This window comes from Theropithecus gelada, chromosome 11 (genome assembly GCF_003255815.1).
Source record: "Theropithecus gelada isolate Dixy chromosome 11, Tgel_1.0, whole genome shotgun sequence".
Lineage (NCBI taxonomy): Eukaryota > Metazoa > Chordata > Mammalia > Primates > Cercopithecidae > Theropithecus > Theropithecus gelada.
Genome location: NC_037679.1, coordinates 108390790 through 108417455, shown reverse-complemented (window position 1 = coordinate 108417455; position 26666 = coordinate 108390790). Strand labels below are relative to the sequence as shown.

The window sequence follows — 26666 nt, the reverse complement described above, 5'->3', positions numbered from 1 at the left end:
ATCTTTCATTATTTCTTGTTGCTGCTAATACACATCACAATTACTATATTTAAAACATATTTGCTAAACAAGTGCCTGAAATGGCAGGTCATGCTATTTTCTGTTTACTACACTCATAGATGTTAGCAGCTAGAAGGAAGAGCCAGTACTGAAGCTGACTTTAGTACTTCAGCTAATAATTCTGTGTTCTGAGTACATTAAAAATTAGTCAAGAATAAAGGCATTTATTTAAGTAACATTTCAGCAGGAGTACAGCAACATAAATGACATGCAACAGATTCTGCCACCATATAAAGAGAACAGAGTACAGTTTAAGAACCAATTAAGAAACTGTTCTTAAACTCAAAATACACAAAATTACCTTCAGAGGAAAGGGAAAAGATACAAAATAAAAGTTTAGTTATGAGCCAAGAAATTAAATCTATCACTAAATGTACCCTGCTAATATAGCATATCAGATTAAAGGTAAGTAACCAAAAATATTCCCAACTTTGAATTTTCAAAGTATGCAACATGGATGGCTTAATATTCATCTCTCAGCACTTCACTGCCTTGTGTGGGATGCCCTCCAATATCAAGATTCTGACATAAAGGTAAGGTGTATAAACTCATTAAATCATAAGCTGCAACTTGCTTTTTTAACTTTCTTATACAGACTTTTTTTTTTAAAGGACTTGTAAGGCTTTTTTTTAAGGACTTGCCCTAGTGCCTCACTCTGTATAAACACTTATAGAAAACGGATGAGTGAAATTCATTCTCAACACTGTCACCTATTATCTTTCCAAAATGTAAATTTCATTCTCCTCTGCTTGAAGTTCTTTATTGGCATTCCAGTGCCATCATAAAGCTTTAACATTATAACCAAGGTCCTCCATGATATGCTTCTCTTACATTATTGATTATTCATTCACTTTACAAATATTTACTGGGCACTTACTGTGTGCCAGGCACCGTTTTGGCCTGATGACGGTGACTCAGAGCAGGAGTAATAACAGTTGTCAACTGGACTTTAGATCTATTATGGTAGTAGTACCAACAGAATTTCCTGATGGACTGATTATGGGGTGTGAAAGAAAAAATAAAAATGGTTCCAAGGTTTCTGGCCTGAGCAAGTAGGATGGAGCTGCCATTAAAAGGAATTAGATTCAGCCAGGTGCGGTGGCTCACGCTTGTAATCCCTGCACTTTGGGAGGCCGAAGTGGGCGGATCACAAGGTCAGGAGTTTGACACCAGCCTGACCAACATGGTGAAATCCCGTCTCTACTAAAAAATACAAAAAACTAGCCGGGCGAGGTGGCGGGCGCCTGTAGTCCCAGCTACTAGGGAGGCTGAGGCAGGAGAATGGCGTGAACCCGGGAGGCGGAGCTTGCAGTGAGCCGAGATTGCGCCACTGCACTCCAGCCTGGGAGACAGAGCGAGACTCTATCTCAAAAAAAAAAAAAAAAATACAAAAATTAGCCAGGTGTGGTGTCGCGCACCTGTAATCCCAGCTACTCAGGAGGCGGAGGTGGGAGAAGAATCGCTTGAACCCGGGAGGCAGAGGTTGTAGTGAGCCAAGATCGTGCCACTGCACTCCAGCCAGGGCGAAAGCGAGACTTCATCTCAAAAAAAAAAAAAAAAAAAAAAAAAAAGAATTAGACTCGTTAAAACCCTATGTTACAGCAGAGCCAATATAGCAAGACCCTGTCTCTACAAAAAAATTAAAACTTTGCCAAGTGTGGTGGCACATGCCTGTATTCCCAGGTACTCAGGGGGCTTAGGCAGGATGATCACTTAAGCCAGTGAAGTGGAAGCTGCAGTGAGCTATGATTCTTCCACTGCACTCCAGCCTGGGCAACAGAGCAAGATTCTGTCTCACAAAACAAAAACAAGCAAACAAAAAAAACCTCTCTGTTATACAGATATTAAAAGGGACAAGACATCCCTGAATACATCTGGTGCTCTAATAAAGTTACCTTCCTCTGCACTCCCAGAATACCAATTTAACATTATCACTGCACTCACAGCCTTGTATTTAATGGTCTGTGATTTAATTCTTGTGTGTATCCGGAGGGCTAATACTACCTTCAAATTTCTAGAACCAAGAAGGGCCTGGCCTCTTTATATAGGTTTAGCTGAATGTTCTTTGAAAATAAAAAGCCTTTTTTTTTTTTTTTGAGGCAGGGTCTCACTTTGTCACCCAGGCTGGAGTACAGTGGCACGATCTCGGCCTACTGCAGCCTTGACCTCCCAGGTTCAAGTGATCCCCCTACCTCAGTCCCTCAAGTAGCCTGGACTATAGACAAGTGCCACCATGCCTGGCTAATTTTTCTATTTTTTGTAGAGATGGGGTCTCGCCATGTTGCCCAGGCTGGTCTCGAACTCCTGAGCTCAAGCAATCTGACTGCCTCAGCCTCCCAAAGTCCTAGGATAATAGGTGTGAGCCACCATACCTGACCAAAAAAAAAAAGCCATTTTTTAATAAGTAAAAAATCTCTACCTCCAAAAGCTGATACGATATATTAGGGGAAAAAAATTATCTGTTTCTCTTAGACCTGCCTCCATTTTTTTTTTCTTTGAACAAATTAGACGGTGTTTTATGCTAGCAAGGTCACTTCTCTCATAGATGTCTAAATCTAAAAGAATGTGATATAACGGGAACAAAAAGGTATTCATGCTTTTCTCAGTCTTCCTCAGGCTGAGAAAGTTTCATACAGGAATAATGTTTTTGAGTTTGACCATAAAATAATTTTTATCATTCTCTTTTTCTCTAGGAATAATAAATAAAATAAAAGAGACTGGGAGAGAGAGGTACTGAACAAATCATAAAGTTAATGTACCTTTTACATAAGGAGTTTGAAATCAACCTAAAAGTAACAGAGATCTAAGACATAGAGGGACAATATCAAGTAAGATAATTGGGTTATAGAGAGCTCATTCAGAAAATGAGGGAGAGAATAGGTTGGGTAGAATCAAAAGGGCTGGGGAAGCAAATGGGTAAAGTCTTTATCAAATGAATAATCAAGCTTTAAGGTTTCTGGCTTACAACGATGGTGCTGTCATTCCCTGGACAAAGAATATTAAAGTACAGGATTTCATTGGGAATATTAATTGATTGAAAATATAATTTGTTACACTTGAAGCTAACAGAATAAACTATTAGGCTTTTAGTTCTAAGTTATTTGTTCGCTAAGTGATAGTAAGAAAGAACTGCTACAACTCTAGTCAATTATGTACTAACTTAAACTGTTATCTCAGTGTTATGGTGCTCTATTTCACCTCTATTTCCAGACTATAAGGGCATATTTTCTACTTATTTTATCTTCCTTCTTAGTAATTAGCACAATGCTACTCACAGAGTAGACACGCTGTAATTCTGAATTCTATGAAGTTAAGACATCTTTCTATAGAGTCATCACTATTCTCAACTTTCTCTGCAGCAAAAATAAATTTAAAACATTATGATAATATTTTATTAAACAGTTCATCAAAGTCAATAAAAATCTTTAAAATTTAAGTTATATGCTAACCTGGAGAGCACGTTTCATTTTGCGATATAACTTCAGACTCATCTTTTTCACCTGAAATATCCTCTTCATCAGAGAGGACCAGAAATGCTTCTTTTGGCAAACTCTCACTACTTTCTTGTTTAGATGGTGAACCAAAAGAACTTTCCATTTTCTCTTCCAAATCTGGATTTGTCTCATCGATTGGAAGGAGAGATGTTTTAGAAAAGCAAGTAAGTTCATCCTCAGAAGGTGCAAGCTTTTCCAAAATAGGAATGATTTCATCTGTCTCCATAGAGTCTGTATTTTCTAAGATATTCTCACTTTTATCATCTTCAGTAACATTTTCACTAATGGTTTCTACAAGATCTGCAGAAGTTTCATCTTCATTCTTTTCACCTTGGTCAATTTCCATACTGCTAGATATAGCATCTTCTCCAAGAGCAAGCTCTGTGATATCTTCCTCTACCTTCTTTTCATTTTCAGGGGGTCGATCTGAACAAATAGTTGTATCATCTGTTTCTAGAGTTTCTTCATTAGCATCAATATTATTATCAGCTTTATTTTTCTCATCCAATGAGTCTTTACTCTGGATTTGCTCTAATTTTTCATCAACCCCATTTTTTTCAAGAAAATCATCATCTTTATTGCTAGTTGGTTCTATATTGTCAATTTCAGGAACTGGTTCACAAACTGGTACAGAATTTGGTTCAAAGGTATGATCGAAGGCTGATTCAGAAGTCAGCTCATCAGAGGCCAGTTCACCAGTGGCTAGATCATCAGAGGCCAGCTCACTAGAGGATAGATCACCAGAGGCCAGATCATCAGGGGCTGGATCAGTGGAAGCTGGTGCTCCAGAAGCCAGATCAACAGAAGTTATTTCACTAGAGGCTATATCATCAGCGGCACAATCACCAGAAATGGGTTCAACAGGGACCGGTTCACCTGGGATGGGATCACCAGAGGTGGGATCACCAGAGGAGAGATCATCAGCAGTGGCATCACCAGAGGTGGCATCACCAGAGGGAACATCACCAGAAGGGGCATCACCAGAGGTTGCATCACCAGAGGCAGCATCACTAGAGGAGGGCTCACTAGAGGTGGGATCACTAGAGGAGGAATCACCAGAGGCCAGTACTCCGGAGGTTGGATCACCAGCATCTAGATCACCAGCGGCTGGATCACCAGAAACTGGTTCAGCAGTCAGTTTAGAGTCTGGTTCTGGAGCTATGTTATGGGGAGATAAAGGTTCACAATTTAAATCATCATCCTGCTTGTTTTTTACATTAACACTTAGGATACAGGGTGTTTCTTTCCATTCTGTTTTAGTTTCTTCAGGATCAAGACAAATCTCTTCAATGCCATTCACCTCTTCCTTGTCTTTAATGTAATCCATATTTTCCAAAGGTGAGGTTGGGTCCAAATCTCCATTTTCATGGTTGCCATTTAACAGCTTGACATCAGTTTTCAACAGTTCTTCTTTGACCTTGTACACTGCTTCAAGTTGCTGACGATCACTCACTCTCATCGTTTTTCGAGCCTTAAAGACTTTTTTCTGAGGTTCTTCTAAACTGTCCATTTTGAATCTTTAAGAAAAAAGAGAAAGAGCGTTTAATAACTGAAACAGTAGCCACCAAATTGTAGACTTAATACAAATTGATCTTAGAAGAGATGCAAGCAGCACATTTCACATAATGTTTAAATAAATACATAGAAAACCTACTGCTTGTGTATACTGATTTTCATATTTACTGCATCTGTGTAATACAAAATCAAAAATGACTATAGTCTACTAGAAAATCAACTAGGAAGTATTGGGGGAAAAGCGACAAGTTTTCATTTTCAATATGGAATTCACAGAGTATGGAGATGTATAAGCAGAAAAAAAGGTAGATAAAGTAAAAAAAAAAAAAAGTACCTGAAGAAAATGAGAAACAAAAATAAAAGTGTAAGAACAAAAACAGTAGGGAAATAACAGGTATAGAGATAAACGAAAAAGGAGGAAGAATTAAGAAACATGTAAGGAAAGATTACATTTGCAACCAAGCATACTTAGATTGGCAGAACTATAAGCATATTAACAAAAGATTACCATCAAGAAAGAGAATTCACAACAATGGGAGAAAACATTTGCAAATCATATGCCTGATAAAGGACTTTCATCTCGAATCTAGACTTTCATATCTAGAATACAGAACATATATTTATATAGAATAGACTTTTATATCTAGAATACATAAGAACTGCTATAATTCAATAAATCAAATAACCCAATTTAAAAATGGTCAAAGGACTTGAACAGACATTTCCAGAAAGAGACCCCTAAGCCAAAAGTCCGCAAGCAATAAACATCATTAGTCATCAGTGAAACGCAAATCAAAACTACAATGAAATAACACTTCATACAAACCAGGACAGCTACAATCAATGAGAATAATGAGTGTTGGCAAGGATGTGAAAAAACTGGAACTTTCATACAATGATAGTGGCACTGCAAACAGGTGCAGTTGCTTTGGAAAACACGCAGTTCCACAGTATGTGAAATATAGAGTTGTCATATGACCCTGCGATTCCATTCCTAGATGTATACCCAAGAGAAATGAAAACATGTCCACACAAAAACTTGTACACGAATGCTCTATAGAAGCACTACTCACAATGGCCCAAAACTGGAAACAACCTGAATGTTCCATGACTGATGAATGGAGAAATAAAATGTGGCATACCCATACGACAGAATATCATTCAACCACAAAGGAGAATGAAGTACTGAACATGCTACTACATGCATAAACCTTAAAAATATGCTGAGTGAGAGAAGCCAGTCACAAAAGGCCACATACTGAATGATTCAATTTATATGAAATGTCCAGAGTAGGCAAATCTAGAGACAGAAAGTAAATCAGTGACTACCTAGGGTTGGAAGGTTCTGGAGAAAATGAGGAGTGGCTGCTAAAGGGTACAGGATTTCTTTATGGGGTTATGAAAATGTTCTAACATTGATTATGGTGATGATTATACAGCTCTATGAATATGCTAAAAATTACTGAATTGTACTTTAAATGGGTGAATAGTAGATATGTGGTTATATCTCAGTAATGCCACTACAAAAAAAATTTAAAAATAAATACAAAGGTTTTGTGTGTGTGTGTATGTGTGTGTGTGTGTGTGTGTGTATTCTTCTCTTTTTTTGGTAAGTTGTGCTAGAGTTTTATCAATTCTATTCACTTATTAAAGTATGAACCTTTACTTGGCTGATATTTCTTAGTTTTACATCTGCTTTCTTATTTTAATTATTTACTCTAATATTTATTATTTCTTTTCTCTTACTTTTTCTTGGAAAGAGTTTAACATGCCATCCTTTTCCTTGAGATTCAAGCTTAAGTGTTATTTTCAATCTTTCTTCTTTTGCAATGTGTGCATATAAAACTATAAATTTCCCTCTAAGAGCTACTTTAGTTGCATCTCACATTTTCATGTGTCATTTATTCTGTTAAAATATTTTCTAATATCCATCATGATTCTTCTTTCATCTATGAGTTATTTAGAAGTAGGCTTTTAAAAAAGGTAATGAATTCTGACCAAGTGAAGCTTACTTAGAAAAATACAAGGCTGATTTCACATTCAAAAATCAAGCAGTGTTGACCATGAACAAGCCATGATGCATTCTGACTTTATTTCACACCCAGCAGAGTGTACAACTATGAGTTTTGCCTAAACTGAATGTCTGGTACCAGGTTGTTACTGACTGAATTGTGCAACATCCCACACCCCACCACATCCCCAGAAAGATATTAGTTTTAAGCCCCAGTACCTCAGTATGTGATCTTATTTAAACAGGGCCTTTACAGTGGTAATCAAGGTAATATAAGGATACTAAAGTGAGCCCTAATCCAATACAATTGGTGTCCTTATAAAAAGGGGAAAATCTGGACACAGACAGACATGCATACTGGGAGAATGCCACTTGACGATTGAAGTTATGGTACCCCAAGCCAAGCAACTACCAGAAGCTAGGAGAGAGGCCTGGAAAAGATCCTTCCTCAGCACCTTCAGAGGGAGAATGGCAGTGACAACACCGTGATTTCAAATGCGTTGCCTCCAGAACTCTGAAACAATACTTTTAAGCATGAAAGAAAACCACAAAACAAATCAAGCTACTTAATTCACCACATAAACAGAACAGAGGGACAAAATGAACAAAGGATTACCTCAACAAATACAGAATATTCATTTGACAAAATTCAAGACTGATGCATAATTACAACTCCCCGGAAACTAAGAATACAAGGAAACTTACTCAAATCTGATAAAGGTTATCTACCAAGAAAACTAGAGGTATCATGTCTGATATTGAAATAGGATCAGAAAAAAAAAACAAGGATGTTTCCTGTAGCCATTTCCATGTTAACATCTGGCCAGTGCAATAAAGGCAAACAAAAGAGCACAAAGATGTGGTTCTGAAGAAAACAATGTCATCAATCAATAGTAGAATAAAACAAATACCTTTAAGGACTAAGATGTATAGGAGGCAGGAATACTGTTTTAACACTGGATAGTCACTTACCATTACCATCACCAGTAGGAATGATATGGTAGAATACATTTGTTTTGGCCTGAGAAAGAAAGAAATGCAGCCCCTGATGTCTGAAAACTTAACTGACACTCACAGTTAGGGCTCAATGTTGTTAACGGATCTGATGCTTACGGTTAAGCCATGCTGTTCTCTGGTTGGACATAAAACCAACTCAGAGAACATTCAAGTCAGACAAGGTCACTGTGCAACCCACAAAATTCCAAACATCCCCCCCTCACTAAATAAGTGATGACTACTTCTTTATCAGTTACAGCTTTATCTTATAATAGTCTGTCCTCCCTATATAGATAAAATTTATTGAGATACCCAAGTATAGAAGTGCCCCAACTTTCTGATGGCCACCCAATCCACGATAGGGATCTACTTCCTTAATCTCTCCCCAGAGTAACCCAACCTATACTATACTATACTCAAATCCTACACTAGGTTTTTTCTAACATCCTCTTACTGACTGATGTGCCTTACAGTTTCCCCATAGTGAACATTATTTCCTCCCTGCAACAAATAGTAAACCTAACTTGTTCAATTACAAAGGTGTTCCTGCTGATCTTTGGCTGAAGGGCATAAAACAATAAGCCTAGCCTATTTGCTGGAGGCCAATTCAGCTTGAGATTCTACCACCTTGTCAGAGAATTTCTAGACTGTGATACATTCTGTATTCATTCTCTCATTTTGAGCCAATAACTTAGAACATATGTCTTATTCTAGCCATTTTATTTATATAACTAAATATTTAGGAAAATTACTCTTCATTTAAACAGAAATCTTAATACAAAATTATAATAGACACTATGTTAAGGATTTTTAATTACAGACTAAAATTTCACACCTTCAAGGTTTTTCCCTTCCCATCATTACAGTTATTCTAACTGCAAAATTTTCTGCAAAAAGATACATATACAATGCATTGTATTTTGCTGTCACTTTTCCTTACTAATTCCAAAACTACAAAATAATTAAATTTATAATATAAGTAGCATAGTTACCCTGTAAGTATTTCGAAAGGCCATTCTTTTGAATTTAGCCTCATAATATCCACATCTCAGATATTATATGGATAGCTGGTAGTTATTACCAATTGCATTAAAAGTAAGTATTCCTTTTAAAAAATTCATAACTTTTAATAACCCAATTAAGAACATGAACTCTTACATTAAAAGTAAGCATTCCTTTAAAAAAAGTCATAACTTGTAATAACCCAATTAAGAACATGAACTCTGTAGACTGTAGACAAATTCATAGATTTGAATTCCAATTCTTCCAGGAAACCTACTGTGTGAGACTGGGCAAACTAACATCAATTTCTTAGTTTCGGCTACCTTAAAAAGGGATGAATAACAACACCTGTCACAAAGGTTGCCATGAGAACTAAATGAGATTCTATACATTAAGCACTTGGAATATAGTAAGAACTCAATAAATGTTATAACCATCACCATCTATATATTCAGGATAATGTTTTTAGGAATAAACTAAATATTCAGGATAATGTTTTTAGGAATAAACTAAAGAGTGTGAGACAAATTCCCCTTTGGTATTTTACATATAAATTAGAAAATCCAACATGTAAACCTCACATTTAATATTAAATTGCCACCACCAAATAATATTTAATAAAAATATATATAATTTAAGAAAAGTTTATTTTATCAATAAAATTGTCATTAACTTCAGTAATAATAAAGCACTCTAAAAAGAATTACAGAATAACTACCATCCATACCCACAAGGGAGCACACTACAGCCATTTACCGGATCTTATGGGTTCTAAACATAATAAAAAACAGACAAAGCAATAAGGAAGTAGCATGAACAATTAGTTCAAACTAGTTCAGCCATATCTGTACCAACCAATCAGCAGTCTGCTTTTAGAAATGTATTTTGCATTAGCAAAGCATATTTAAGAAAGATACACATTAAAGAAGGGTGTGTTACCTGCAAACAAGTTTCCATGGCTGTAATACCACAGCAAAACACTTCCAAGGATCATTTTAGTACTGTCACCTAGAACTAAGATGCCATTCATAAAACTATTCTATAAAATAAATTTAGTATTTTAGGTAGCAACTCAAATCAGAAAACTTTCACATGACTGTAATTCATTTTCACAGAAAAAGCATTGGTATTTTACGGCAGAAGATGTCTGCCATGTCTAAAAGTAACTGCAAAACATGATGAACTAGTTTCTCCTGAAAGTATTTTTTTCATAAGGAAGAGAGTCAAAATAATGTTAAGTCTCTGTATATTCAAGAACTCTGGGAAAATACTATCACTAATAAAATCTTTTCCACAGGAATTTATATTTAAATAACCAGAGAAGGGTTAAGTCTCTCTGGCTTGGAAATTTTTTTTTTCAAATTTTTGGTAAATTATTTTAAAAATATTTTTAAGGAAAGCCCAACGAGCTTCTTCTTTAAATGAAAACATTACTCTCTTCTCTGCTTCATCCCCCTCCACCCACTTCTTTCTAGCAAGAGATCATAGCAATGAAACAACAAAGGGAAGCTGTTATGTCTTAGCCTACAATCTGCCTGCTCAAAAAGCTCAAGAATTTAAATGGCTGTTCAAGAGCCGTTCACAAACTCAGCCAATCAGCAGCCAGCATTCTGATTCCTGCCCAGCAACAGGAGACAGACAATAAGGTCAGAAAAACATAGTTAAACAAAAGCTGTATCTGTAATACTTAAGTGTGGTTCTTTGTTTGAAATAAAGAATCTAGAACACAGTTTACATAAAACCCTAAATCCATGTAACATGCATTAAATATACCACACACATAAATGAATAAGATTTACATCTTTTATGCTATTTGCTTTAATAAATATCCATGAACATTTCCAGAAATATACATTAATATAAATTAATTTCCTACCTGAGGAATAAGTCAAACATGGACAATATACATAAGAACATACTTTTCTATACAATGAAAAATTCAAATGTAAATTTCTTTTTAAAAATTCCATAGACCATATATACAGTATATATAAATCTAGCAAAACTTTAAATCCAGACAAGAAAAAAAAAAATTTTCATACCCATCTACCACTATTGTTGCAGATTTCCGATTCCAAAAATTAATAGTATTCTGGACCCAAAGGATTACTAGGGATAGTATTATGAAGTGTTGTGCTGTCTACTGCACTGAACTGACTTAGTTTAATTCATCTAATGAAATCTAAATGTCTGATGCTGGACAACCTATATTAAGTGGTAAAAGTACAATTACTACATCCTTTTCTCCTTAACTGCCTTTCGCAGCGTTACAAAAGGTTATATGAGATGTCTTTTCAAAGCTTTATTATAAAACAAGTGTGGATTACAAAGTAAATATTCATGAAAATAAAAGACATTTTTATTACATTACACCATTCTATAGTTCTTTAAATATAGAATTATAAAATAAAAATGGAAAATTTGTTATCAGAATTTTTTTTCTCAAATTCACTACTTATTAGGTGTTCTTAATAACCAAGTTTTAAAAATAAACCTCATTTCCCCCCTTCCTTACAGATGAACCTTGTAATTTTTCAAACATACCCAAGAGGGAGCTTGCTGCAGCCATACTCTTTAGTTTATATAATCTCCCCACAGGAAAAATATATCAACAGCTGCTTCAATGTTTCAGTCCTGTGAGAGAACTGAAATTCACTGTCTGATTGGCTCAAAGCCGAAATAGTCTAAAACCAATCAGACATCAGTGTCACAAACCTTGCCCAGCAACAAGGGAAGCAGATGAGGGCAAGTGCTCTATCAAAAATCCAAAGGATGTGAAAATAAAGGTGAACAATGAACTGGAAACATTAGGAATATTAACTCCAGATGCTCTGTTTGAAAAACAGGTCTATGGTAGGGTTTCTCTGATTAAATAAACTAGGGTCTGTACTGCTTTCCAAGAACAGACTTAACTAAGTACCATGATTGTTAGGTCAAAAAGCATATACAACACATAAACAAAACAAATGCTGTATTAATTCAAAGTAATGAATATTTGATGAAGTATACTTCAAAATAAAATTAAAGCAAAAGCTTAGAAAACATTAAGTGGACATGGCATTTCTATCTTTGACAAAGGCATTTCAATTATATTCATGCTGTTGGCTGAGAGTATAACATTTTTCTGAATGAACATTTCATTCATTTTTCTAGTGAAAATAATTTTAATTCAAGTTTATTTTCATTAAATGGCTGAATTAAATATTAAATATTTAATATTTAACTGATAATTTCTAACCTCTTTAGAAATGCAACTCTGCTATTAGGTTCTTTAAGAATCCCAATCTCAGTTGAAAACTGTATGATTTTATTTTGCATTTCTAAATTTTGCTTGAGAATTTGCAATACTCTTAAAATCATAAAGAATAATGGGTTGCACAATAAATGCTAATAATCTGCTTTACTGCTTATTGTTCATTAAATAGATTAGTGAGTCTGTTCACTCACTTTGATGCTTATCTGCTCAAATTTAGTATAAAGATTTTGAAATTTTTATTTTAAATATGACGTCCATCAGTATTTGTAGGAGACTGGTCTCAGGACTTCCCACAGATAAAATCTGACAATGTTCAAGTCCCTTATATAAAGTAGTGTAGTATTTGCATATAACCTATACACATATTGCTGTATACTTTAAATCGTCTTTAAATTACTGACAATACCCAGTATAACATAAAGGCTATGTAAATAGATGTTATCCTGTTGCATTGTTAGCTACTGTTCTCTCAACTAGTATAAAATAACTGTCACTAGCTATCCTGCCGTCTTAAAAAAAAAAAAAACAGTAAGTGGTGAAATCTGTTTATCAAATACTTATAAACTCAGTTGAGTAAGTTATTGAGTGATCATAATATTTGACACGTCCACAAATTAACCCTTCTGCCTGTCACCAACCAAAATGTGGAATGCAATATCCCCAAACTACGTTGTAAAAAATAACCAACCACAAAGGAAATACGGAGTTTGCTTTACCAACAATTCTCTAGACTATGCAGGAGTAAATCATGTTCTTAAAATTTTGGTTACATCAAAGCCAGAATTGTCACTACAATCTAACTTTGTGTTCCATTCAGTGCTATGTTTTCAGAAATTTTGGAACAGTCTATATGATAAAAACATAAGATACCTTAAAATTACTTCTCCAAGTCAATTTTGGGGATCACTGTCTTACAAGGGCAAAATAAAATTAAATGATCTGATCCAACAAATGCCATTTTAGAATACACAGAGCAAATTACACCCCTTTAGAAAATTGGCCAATTTTCCATCAAGGCCCAACTCACTAGCTTGCCAAACTCTATTATCATTATGCAGATAAGGAGTGAAGTTATAGAAGGTCTTGTATTTATCTCCACAGGAATTTAAGAAATCATTTGTCCAGAGCTGGGAGCAGTGGCACATACCTGTAATCTCAGTTACTTCGAAGGCTGAGGCAGTGGACTGCTTGAGCCTGAAGGGTAGAGACCAACCTGGGCAACATAGCAAGACCAGGTTTCATTTAAAAAATAAATAAATAACCAGCAGTAGAAATCATTTGTCCAAACGTACTTTTCACATTTTGCTTGGGTGAAGTAAAACACCCAGAATGAGGTATGAGGAGCTGAAAGATGTAAATCCCTCAAATGCCAGGAAATAGCTCTTACTTTTCTTATTAACCCAACCTAAAGAGAAAAGCTGGACAGCTAACTTTCTGTGTCAGTCACCTTTTACTAGATGATAATGCAGCAACAACAACAAAATTTCACTGGCCAATAACTGTATACTTTTTCATTCTAGGACACCAGGCTGAAGGAACAGCACCCCCTCACCCCATCTAGGCCTTGTGGCAGAGGGAAAAGACGAATATGACAGAGATACACAGTATACAACAGCTTTTAGCAGGGGTGTCCAATCTTTTGGTTTCCCTGGGCCACAATGAAAGAATTGTCTTGGATCACACATAAAATACACTAACGATAGCAGATGAGCTGAAAAAAAAAATTTCATAATGTTTTAAGAAAGTTTACAAATTTGTGCTGGGCTATATTCAAAACAGCCCTGGGCTGTATGCAGCCTGTGGGCCATGGGCAGGACCAGCTTATTTTAAAGCTTTTGCTTAGACATTACTTTCATTCACGTTCCTTTGGCTAAAACCAAATTAGTCATTAACGGCATGGGAAGTAAAAATCTCCCAAGGGGAAACACTTCACATCACATGGCAAAAGGTAGGGATATATAATCCTTTTGCTGTAAAAAGGTATAATTATAAAATATCATACAAACTATCACACTAATTTAAAATATACATATTCTAAAAAGCTTGGCATAACAAAAAGACTTCTGAACTAACAAAACTAGGTTCTATTCCATGTTCTAACATTAGTATACACCAGCATAGAATAAATCAATTTAACTCTTTAGAGTTCAGTTTCCTCAACTGTAAAACTGAAGAGGTTAGGCCAGATGCTTGCTAAGTTCCATTCTAGCTCAAGTTTTATGTTATTTTATTAATGTTTAGCTATACTAACACATAAGTTTTCATTATGAAATAAAAATAAAGTGCCCTGTGCAACACAACAGCTTACTCCTCCTTCCTCATCCTTGACTCCTAAATGCCAAGATAAGCATAATCTTGAATTTGAGGTTTATTATTCCCAACCATGCCTTATAAATTCTGCCTTTTATTAACACCTTGAAAAAAACCCATTTTATTTATTACACACTTTGAAAGGAGAAAAAGAAACTGATGCTTATTGAGGAATAATATATGTCAGACACTATAACAAAACATATCCTTTTCTCATTAGTTTATGTGATAATTTACATAATTTCAACTTTACATATCATGTGAATTAATAAATCAATAACTATGCTACTATCCATAATTACACAGATAGTAATTTTAACTTAGTAAGGTAAAGCAGACACCCAATTCAGTACCAAGTTGTTTTCTTCAGCACAGGAACCCTTCTTATGCATTTCATCATTTAAGTTTGGGTACCATTTTAATAAAATGTTGAACAATCACCTACATGGTATCTTCCACAATTGTCTTCTTTATCTCTTTGAAAATGGAGATGTCATTTAAGATCACTGGTAAAACCTATCTACTCAGTAAATGAGACCTGAGAGTAGACTCCCTCCCCAGTTTCACCAGCCTGCTGACTACTTCATGTATTAGATACAAGAGTATTACCAGCAGCTTTCTAAGTATTAAATTATCTCATCCTTAATTTAACATAGCAATTAAGAGCAGAATTCACTCAACAAACTTAGAAGAGGATTTCCTCAACCTGATAAAGGGCACCAAGGAAAAACCCACAGCTATCATACTTAATGGTCAAAGACTGAAATTTTTCACCCTAAGATCAGAACAAGAAAAGTTATCTGCCCTCACCATTTCTAGTCAGCATTGCACTAGAAGTTCTAGCCAGGAGAATTAGGCAAGAAATGAAATAAAAGTCAAACAACTTTTTGTTTGTTTGTTTGTTTTTTGAGACATGGTCTCTCTCTGTCACTCAGGCTGGAGTGCACTGGCACGATCTCAGATCACTGTAGCCTCTGCCTCCCGGGTTCAAGTGATTCTCATGCCTCAGCCTCCTGAGTAGCTGGAATTACAGGCGTGAACCACCAAGCCTGGCTAATTTTCGTATTTTTAGTAGAGACGGAGTTTCACCATGTTGGCTGGTGGTCTCAAACTGCCAAGCTCAGGTGATCCACCTGCCTCGGCCACCCAAAGTGTTGGGATTACAGGCATGAGCCACCAAACCCAGCCAAAAGTCATACAACTTTAAAAAAAAGAAAGAACTATTTTTATTTACAGATAATAAAATATCATATATAGAAAATAGTAAGAAATCAACTAAAAATTTTATTAGAACTAATAAGAGTTTAACAAAGTTGACTATAAGATTAATATATAAAAATCTATTGCATTTCTATACCCTTGAAACAAATGATCCAAAAATAAAACAATTCCATTTACAGTAATATCGAAAATTATTTTGCCAAAAGTACAAAACTTAACATTCTGAAAACTATAAAATACTGTTGAAGAAATTAAAGACATAAATAAATAAAAGACATTTCATACTCATGAGTCGAAAGACTCATATCCTTAAGATGTCAACACTCTTCAAATTAAAGCTACAGGTTTAAGACAATCTCTATCAAAATCCTAGCTATTTTCTTTGCAGACACTGATAAGCTGATCCTAAATTTAATATGAAAATGCAAAGGTCCCAGAACAACCAAAACAATCTTGAAGAAGAAAAATAAACTTGGAGAACTCATACTTTGCATTTTCAAAAGTTATTACAAAGCTACAGTAACCTAGACAGTGTGGCACTACTAGCAAAATGACAGGTATATCCTTAGGATATATTTTGGAACAGAAATAAACCCTCACTTTTACAGTAAATTGTCTTAGACAAGGGTTACAAGACCATTCAATAGGGAAAGAATAGTATTTTAAACAAAGAGTGTTGGAAAAACTGGATAGTCACATGCAAAAGAATGAAGTTGGACTCCTATTTCTTGCCATATACAAAAATTAATTCCTATAAATGAAAGACCTAAATTTAAGAGCTAAAACTAAAATCTTAGAAGGAAACACAGACATAAATCTTCATAAATTTGGAACAGGCAATGGTTTCTTAGATATGACCCAAAGAGAAGAAGCAACAAAAGAAGAAGGAAAAAAAAAACCAGTGTAACTGAACTTCATCACAATTAAAATTGTTCGTGCTGCAAAGGAAACCACTAAGAAAGTGAAAAGACAATTCACACAATGGACGAAAATATTTGCAAACCATATACCCAATACGAGACTTGTATCTTGAATATATAAAAACTGTTACAATTCAATAATAAAACACCAAATAACTCCATTTTAAAATGAGTAAAGGACATAATAGGCATTTCCACCAAAAGGCTTTTTTTTTTCTTTTTCTGTTTTTTAAAAAAATTATTATTATACTTTAAGTTCTGGGGTACATGTGCAGAATGTGCAGTTTTGTTACATAGGTATGCAAGTGCCATGGTGGTTTGCTGCACCCATCAACCCGTCACTTACATTAGATTTTTCCCCTAAAGCTATGGTTTTTATAAGTCAATAATTCATAGGCAGTAAACGTCATTAGTCATCAGTGAAATGCAAGTCAAAACCACAATGAGATAACACCTCACACACACCAGGACAGCTATAATCAACAAGAATAATGAGTACTGGTAAGGATATGGATAAATTGGAGCCTTCATACAATGCTGGTGGGATTGCAAAAAGGCACAGCTGCTTTGGAAAACAGGCAGTTCCATACTATGTGAAACACAGAGTTGTCATACGACCCAGCAATTCCATTCCTAGGTAAATACCCAAGAGAAATGAAAACATATGTCCACACAAAAACTTGTACACGAATGCTCTATAGAAGCACTACGCATAATGGCCCAAAACTGGAAACAACCTAAATGCCCTGTGACTAATGAATGGATAAATAAAATGTGGTATATCTATATGATGGAATATCATTCGGCCATAAAGGGAATGAAGTACTGAACATGCTACTACATGTGTAAACTTTGAAAACATACTGAGTAAGAGAAGCCAATCACAAAAGGCCACATACTGAATAATTCCATTTACAGTATTCCCCGCTTGTCCACAGAAGATACATTCCCAAACACCCAGTGAATGCCTGAAACCGGATAGTACTGAAACTTATATATACTGTGTTTTTTCCTATACATATAAGACATTTAACTTATAAATTAGGCACAGTAAGAGACTGACAATAACAATAAAGTAGAACAATTATAACAATACACTGCTCGTTTCACAAAAGTATAAGATAGTTCTTACTAAAGATCTTAGCAACCTCAGCATACGATTCTTTTTCTTTCCTTTATTAAGTCAAAAACTTTAACCTTTTCCCTTAAAGGAAGCACTTTACAGTTTCTCTTTGGCATATCCAAATTGCCAGCATCACTACTCTTGCATGTTGAGGCTGTTATTAAGTAAAATAAGGGTGACTTTATGGCAAACATTGTGATATCAGCACAAATCTAATAACCCAGACATCTCCTAAATGACTAATGGGTGGGTAGCCTCTACAGTATAGACACGCTGAACATACTGGACAAAGGGATGGTTCGTATCCTAGGTAGGACAGAGGAGAATGGCATGAGATTTCATCATACTACTTAGAACGGTGTCAAATTTAAAACTTATGAATTATTTATTTCTGAAATTTTCCACTTAATATTACCCACAGTTGACTACAGAGAGCTAAAACCACAGAAAACAAAACTGTGGAGAAGAGGGTACTACTGTATATGAAATGTCCAGAATAGGCAAAGCTATACAGACAGAAAGTGGCTTACCAATTGCCTAGGGCTGGAGGGCCTGGGAGGAAATGAGGGTTGGTTGCTAAAGGGTACAGGATTTCTTTATAGGGTAATAAAAATGTTCAAACATTGATTGTGGTGATTACACGACTGTGAATATGCTGAAAACCACTGAATTATACACTTAAACAGGTGAATTTTATGACATGTGAATTGTATCTCAATAAACTTGATATTTAAAAAAAAGAATAGCAGAACTTCAGTCAAGTGTTTTTCATTTATTTTTAACCTAAACCCCTTTACTGGGTCACACTTCCAACATGGACAGAACAACTATACCAAGAGAACCGAGTGTTGGTTTATACTTTAGAGCATTCACATTTTTAAGTCAACAAGTGTATCTGTAATTATATTGATGGTGAAAGGCAGTATGTGTAAAATAGCCGCAGCCTTGTTCTCTTATGTGCTCATCTTGGATGAGGTCATTACTCTTTTTCCCTGTCCTTAAATGGTACGTAATTCTACAGTATGCTCATCTTGCAGGATTGCAGTAATGGGCATAAAATACCCATGCAAGATATTTAAAAACAAAAAAGAAAGCAGTACTAAGCATGACACAGGTGACCCCTCCAGGAGCAAGTATTAATAAAGTCTTCTACACATAGAAAATGCAATTAACTATCTTTTACCAAAAAGACTAGACAGTCTTAAGTGAAACAAAAACATTATCTTTTATTATAAAATGGTACTATAACCAAAAGGCCTTATATGTAATTAATGATGATAAATGTTTTTAAATGAGGTATACTTCTTGAACTTTCTGATGTTACATATGACTTTGTCACACTTTATCAATATTGTTTTTATTCATATGGCGTGTTTTGTCACCATTCTCTGTATTTGCCAATGCTCTAAAGGTATCCTTTGAGACATTTTTATTATAAATGGACTCTAATACTACATTTGTGTATTGTTTAATGGAACACTTTGACATTTTTTACCAAGTATCCAGTATAAAATTACTGCTTCTTTCAAATTTTAATCTCTGTCAAATCTCAGGAAAAGTTAATATATTTTAAGTGTCCAAAGCTTTGATATTAGAAAACATCTTAAATATGCTGATATCATGATGATGTGCCTCTGAGGTCATTTCACAAAAGAACAAAAAAATGAAGTATTCTAGTATAATATTAGTGAACTACATAGTGTTGAGCACATAGAATACAGGTAAGTACTGGCTAAAAGAATGATGCGCTATATACACATAACTGACATCTAAAATAATTCCTACATGAAAAAAACTATTATTTTAGAAAGCAAAGACAATAATCTAGAACATTTTAACAGACTTCTAAACTAGCATGCTGGCATGTTTATATACAAAAATTAATAAAATATACCCACTTATAAGTTGCCTAATAGAGGCAAAACAGAGCAGCATTAAAATCAAATACACAAGAGAGGCATTTTTCAGCCTTTTATAAAGCTTGCTTAGTTAGATTTCCCATTTCAAAAATAAAATGCCCCTTCAAAGGAAATCTACCTTTGCTTCTTACTACGTATTGATGAAAACCCTCTTTAAAATAAAAAACATACCCCAAAGGGAGCCCCCTGCAGCCATCTTATCAGTTCTTTCACAGCAACAGAAACTGAAATACAATTTGCATAGTCACTGTGGTTGGCTAATAAAAGCAGCATCATGTAACCAATCAGGAAGATAGAAATTAGACAGCCATAAGAGAAGAAATTTTAAATCTGCCTGGCAACAGTCTAAAAATAGAAACAATATGCTAGCAGGAATCTTAGAATAGATGCGAATATAAAAGCAAAACTTCCAGCAAAAACACTCTATTTTCTTGGAAAAAAATATGTGCCTTGCATTTCATCACCTAAAATATTAACTTGACACCTTTACTTATTAGGTGCCAATTAAAGAAATGAATGTTAAGCTAAATAAATGGGCCACTTTCAAGAAACATGCCATTGTCCATATATATTTGTGGGTGTGTGTGTGTGTGCAAGCGCACATCAATACCTATATATTTAAGTGTTTTTCTATTTACAGAAGAATCATAAAACACTTGAATCACAGTCCTAATACATTAAAGGTTCTCTAAAATCTCAAATTCTAAACAGTACTGCAATTTTCCTAGCACTTTTTTTCTATAATTTTATGAGTCGATGAGATTTGTTGGTTTAAAAAAACCGTTTAATATGTATTAAAAATACAAAGCTTACATAACTTACCAAAGCAGACTTCAAAATAAGGTAGGAAGTATGCCTTATACATTTTTTAACACAAACTTCTTTCCACAAACAGTAGTGTCTTATACACAGTAGGCATTCAATAATTATTTTCTCAATTAAGTTAAAATAATTTCTATCAGTTAGAAAAACAAATTATCTTATGATTGTGTCAAGTAAAAGTTAAACATGCACATAAATAATCTGTACAGCACTATTTTTGATTTTTTAATTTTACCTAAAGTGTAGTAAAGTTGACAATACTTGAAATTTCTTACTCCTTTACCCAGATAACAGAATGCATTTTATCATTCTACCTTTCCAACCTAATAATGCTTAATAGGCATATCTCTCTGTACAGTACAAATTTATTATGGAGTGGATTTTAATTCCTAAACATAGCAAACAATGTATAGTCTAATATAACATCATGAAGAGGATCACAGATCAGTACGAAATAACCAAATCAAACCAAAAAATAAATAGATAAATAAGAAAGAGAAAACAAAAAGAAAAAAAAAACCAACCTTTTAATTTTAAGAATTTAAATTACAGTTGCTGAAACGAATGGCTGGTTTGACAGCCAAGTCATGTTAAAACCAATGCTATTTATTAAAGTACTTGTTCTATGCATTTCTTGTATCAAACTAACCAGTAGTGTGTTTTGATGAAATGACTAATTTTTAAAGGTTTTCTTTGGTCACTACTTGTTATCCAAAATGCAAAGTGAATTCATATACTTGACACTATGAAACCCTTAAACACTTAATATAAAAATTATATGTAGAGAACTTACTTTAATCATGAAATAAAGATTAGAAACAATGCCTTTAAAACATATAAGAACACATAACCATTTTAAGTAACAAAAAGCTCCAGTGGAGAAAGGGTAAAAATTATACGAATAATCCACTGACTGATGCTCTTTTTAACCAAATATTTAACAGTAGTTAGATTTTAAAATGAAATTTAACCAAGTTTTTAAAAACATTGGCCAGGCGCGGTGGCTCATGCCTGTAATCCTAGCACTTTGTGAGGCTGAGGTGGGTGGGTCATGATGTCAGGAGTTCAAGACCAGCCTGGCCAAGATGATGAAACCCCATTCCTACTAAAAATACAAAAAGTTAGCCGGGCGTGGTGGCAGTGAGTTGAGATCACACTACTGCACTACAGCCTGGGCGAAAGAGCGAGATTCCATCTCAGAAACAAAACTGTTATTTTAAACACTGGTCTATATGAAAAGTAGCTTAGTTTATTTTACTTATTTTTTTTAAATGTTACATTCATATGCAACAGATATCCAAAATTTAACCACAATTATATTTATATCTAAAATATCTTAAAATAGATCTTAACTTATACTATTATCCTCATTGCAAGGAAAGCAATATGAATAAACCTGAGTCACAATTAGTGAAAGAGTGTATCACAAACATATCAGATTTTGTTAATAAAGCACTACAGGCCAGGCACAGTGGCTCTCGCCTGTAATCCCAGCACTTTGGGAGGCTCAGGCAGGTGGATCACTTGAGGTTGGGAGTTCGACACCAGCTGGCCAACATGGTGAAACTCCAACTCTACTAAAAGTACAGCAATTAGCCAGGCATGGCACAAACATCTGTAGTCTCAGCTACTCAGGAGGCTGAGGCAGGAGAATCGCTTGAACCCAGGAGGCTGAGGTTGAAGTGAGCTGACATCACGCCACTGCACTCCACCTCGGTAACGAAGCGAGACTCTGTCTCAAAAACTAAAAAAAAAAAAAAGCACTACAAGTGAGAACATTTAATAATCCCACATATCAAATATCACTTTAATTATGTCTTGGTATTTCATATTTTCTTTATTAGTTTTAATACTTTTAAAATAATTTTTGCTTATACTGGCCAGTTCTGTTTCAAGAAAAGCAAGAAGGCATCATGCTTGCAAAACTTTATTCAAAGCAGTTACACATCACATACCAATCCAAATCTGAGGGAAACTGAATAATCAAGGTACCTTAGAACAATTAGTATAGCAACTAAAATGCCTTAGAATAGTTTAGAGAGTTCCAGGAACTTCACCCTGGATCTCTATCTTATTTCTAGTCTCTTCCCCCTGCCCTACTAAAAACCCACAGGAGTTTAAAGTGGCAGCTGAGATGTCTGGGTGCAGTGGCTCACGCCTATAGGTGGGAAGACTGCTTGAGGCCAGCAGTTCAAGATGAGCCTGGACAACATAGTAAGACCCTGTCTCAACAAAAAAATTTTTTTAATTAGCAGAGTGTGGTGGTGCACAGCTGTGGTCCCAGCTACTTAGGAGGCTGAGGTGGGAGGATCACTTGAGTCCGAGAGGTCAAGGTCATAGTGAGCCATGATTGTGCCACTGCACTTCAGCCTGGGCCACAGAGTGAGATCCTGTCACTTAAAAAAAAAAAAAAAAAAGGTGAAAGAAAAGAGACTCTTAATCCTCTTCCATATTATGGAAGAAATTCAAATTCCTCTTTGTACCAACTATTTATCTTCTATAGCAGAACATACTGCTGGTTATCCCTCCTTGTAGATCTAATTAAAATTATTTTTTATCGCAACTTTTCCAGCCAATTCTATTTATAATTCTACATCTTCCTTCAGTTAAACCTTTCAAAGAAACTTACACTTTTGATAGCAAGATCTCTGCTACTGGGCATACAACAAAGAATGAACCAGTACCTCCACTGGCAGCGAAAGAAAAAATTACATTACCACTCTAAATTTTTCCTAGCAACAATGCCTAAGAATACAATCTACTTGTTTCTCACAAATGTCTGCAATCGACTTAGTTTCATAGGATGGGCTGTTAAAAACTATTAACAAAAGTTTAATATATTTTAAGGAAGCACGGAGTTCTTTATCCAAAACCAAGAACTGCCACTTAGTTTCATCTTTTAGAACCTGAAAAAAATCTGTAGAGTTCTGACCAAAAATTCTATACTATGGAAACTCTCTTAACCTCCTAATCATCGTATCAAATAAGCCAGTGTTCTCCATCCATTCTACAAATATACTCACTGATACCTATGGTCCTCTGCTCTCAACTAAACCTGTTCCTATAAATTGTGTTTGTTACTAAACTTAGTTGTACATTTTTAAATAAATTACAGAATTCAATTAAATTTTGTGTAAACTGATGAAATATAAGTGCAAAAAAAAGAGAGTTGTGAAGTATGTAACAGTAAGAGAGACCAATGCAAAAAACACACACACATACACACACCAGGGTGTGATAGATCTTAGGCAAATCATTTAACATCGTTAGGTCTATAGCTTTCCATGTGAAATTAAGGAAATTAAATTAGAAGACCTTAAAGAATCTTTCAGGTTTTTTGCTGATAACATTTTAATAAAGTGTACTTTAAAATGTACTGTTTAAGCAATAATAAAGATAGGTTGATTTACTCATGTATTCAATATTCATCAAATGCCTATGTGGTCATGATTATAGGACAATCTTTAAGCCACTCTAAAGAAATGATGTGATGAAAAGTACAAGAACATAATCTAATAAAGTGTTCCTGTATGTAGATTTTAACGTAAATGTGGAAGAGAAATATAGCAGTAATACAATGTATGGATATTGTTCTACATGTATGACCATGAAAATTAGGAGAAGTTCTGTTCTCTAGTGTCTATGAACTGCCATGTCTCCATTATAGACTGTTTAGTCTTGGCGGGGGAAAAAAAAAGCTTCCAAATGTGTAATTACAAAGATGCCCATATTGTCTTCCTGATAGGGTTAGTATTACCAATGTTTATAAGCCAGATTTCTGAAAACTGACTCTGCATTAAAAAAAAAAAAAAAAAAAATCACTCAAATTCAAGTGAGATGGGGAAAAAAAAAGAGTATGCCTTTCTTTCCAATCTCAATTTCAATTGCACTTCTGCTCATAACCCTATTTATAATTCAGTTATAGCCACAAGACTTCACAAGTAGTTGCTAAGCAACAGCAGCATGCTGAGTTCAGGGCTATTGGAAATCTGGCTCTCTGCCACATGAAAATATTTAACTGAGCCTAGAGCCTCCAGAATTAAAAAAAAATTTTAAAGGAGGAAGAGGAGAGAGAGAAGCGGGGGAGAAAAATTCCAAGGAAATTCAGTGATAAATGCAGTAAGCCACCAAGTACATACAACTAAGCTCTTTTTGAGGGTTCACAAATGCAGATCTAGGACCTTATTTTGGCATTTCCAAATACCATATTTCTCTTCTAAATTTTTAATCATCTTTTCTACTGTTGACATAAACAGTCTGAAGCCATTTGACTGGTAAACAGAAAAAAGTTCGATCAGCCACCTCACTGTTAACAGCACAACAATCAATTCAATAAATATACTGTGCAAAGAACAGTGCTGAGAGAGACTAGAAGAGCAGTTTGTGAGGCCTAACTGTGACTATGTCAGATCATTAAAGCCAGGAGGCAAGAAACTACATATTTTCTTCGAATTCTTGTATCCCCATATTCCTGGTTAACTACTAAAAGATGATATTAACGTCTCTATCCTAAACTGCACTGTTTTTCCATTTTAAATACCTTTAATAATTTTTAAAGCATAGTAGGAAATTTACTGACAATATAAAAATGGTAAACAAAAATTAACTCTTTCTTTATAGAAATTGAAAAGACACTAATATTTCAACACTCATTCACTGATAAAAAATTAAAATTAAGCACTGATAAAAATAAAAATTAAGAACATAAAAATCATTCCTTAAGCTGATAAAGATCACTTCAAACTAACAAGAAATTCCATAGTAATACACCACAGATATTTCTCTTCAACACAAAAAACACCATAGTAATAAAACACCACAGACATTTCTCTTAAACACAAAAACAAAGGATATGACACTATATTCAATATGTTGTGAAAATCCTGAGCAAAACAGTAAAAGCTCAAACAGGAGTCAAAAGATACAACGAAGAAAACATTCAGGCCAGGTGCTGTGGCTCGTGAATGTAATCCTAGCACTCTGGAAGGGTGAGATGGGTGGATCACCTAAGCTTGGAAGTTCAAGACCAGCCTGGACAACGTGGGGAAACCCTATCTCAACTAAAAATACAAAACATTAGCCAGGCACGATAAAATCCCAGCTATTCAGAAAGCAGAGGCAGAAGAACCGCTTGAACCCAGGCGGAGGTTGCAGTGAGCCGACACCGCGCCACTTCACTTCAGCCAGGGTGACAGAGGGAGAATGTCTCAAAAAAAAAAAAAAAATCAGAATGGCAAGAAAAAGGTATCTAGAAACACTTACATGACATGTTAGAGCCGTCTTATGAAATGTTAGAGCTAAGACTCAACGTAAAAAAAAAACTCAATTCTTCCTGGATAAAATTTATTAGAAGTATTTATTGTCAGGCAGGTGACTAAAGAAAAAAAAAAGGAGAATTTTTAAAAGTAACTATAGCCAGGCATGGTGGCTCATGCCTGTAATCCCAACACTTTGGAAAGCTGGGACAAGAGGATTGCTTGAGCCCAGGAGTTCAAGACCAGTCTGGGCAACATAGTGAGACCCCACCTCAGCAAAAAATTAAAAAATTAGCCAGGTGTGGTGACACGTGTCTGTGGCCCCAGCTACCTGGGAGGAAGTCAAAGCTGCAGTGAACTATAATCATGCTACTGCACTCCAGTCTGAGTGACAGAATGAGACTCTGTCTCAAAAAAAAAAAAAGAAAGATGAAAGAAAAGAAAGAACAAAAGAAAAAAGAAAAGAAAAGAAAGAAAAAGAAAATTCCACCTAGGTATTTTGTAGCATGACAAACTTTTAAAACTTAATCTGAGGGCAGGTACGGTGGCTCACACCTGCAATCCCAGCACTTTTGGAGGCCGAGGCGGGCAGATCACGAGGTCAGGAGTTAAGAGACCACCCTGGCCAAAATGGTGAAACCCCATCTCTACTAAAAATACAAAAATTAGTGAGCCCAGCGCCATTGCACTACAGCCTGAGCGACAGAGCGAGACTCCATATCCAAAAAAAAAAAAAAAAAGAAAACTTAATCTCTAAGTGAA

The 26666-nt window shown here is 35.0% G+C and overlaps 1 protein-coding gene across 3 annotated transcripts in view; it reads right to left on the bottom strand.

Annotated features, from left to right (window-relative positions):
- ATF7IP (activating transcription factor 7 interacting protein) overlaps nucleotides 1-26666 on the bottom strand; it is a 135768-nt gene that overhangs the window by 73413 nt on the left and 35689 nt on the right. For all 3 annotated transcript variants that reach the window (XM_025401977.1, XM_025401978.1, XM_025401976.1), the window contains exon 2: nucleotides 3510-5071. In XM_025401977.1, coding sequence (XP_025257762.1) covers nucleotides 3510-5064 — 1555 coding nt within the window. In that variant the 5' untranslated portion in view covers nucleotides 5065-5071. The remainder of the gene's footprint in view (nucleotides 1-3509; nucleotides 5072-26666) is intronic.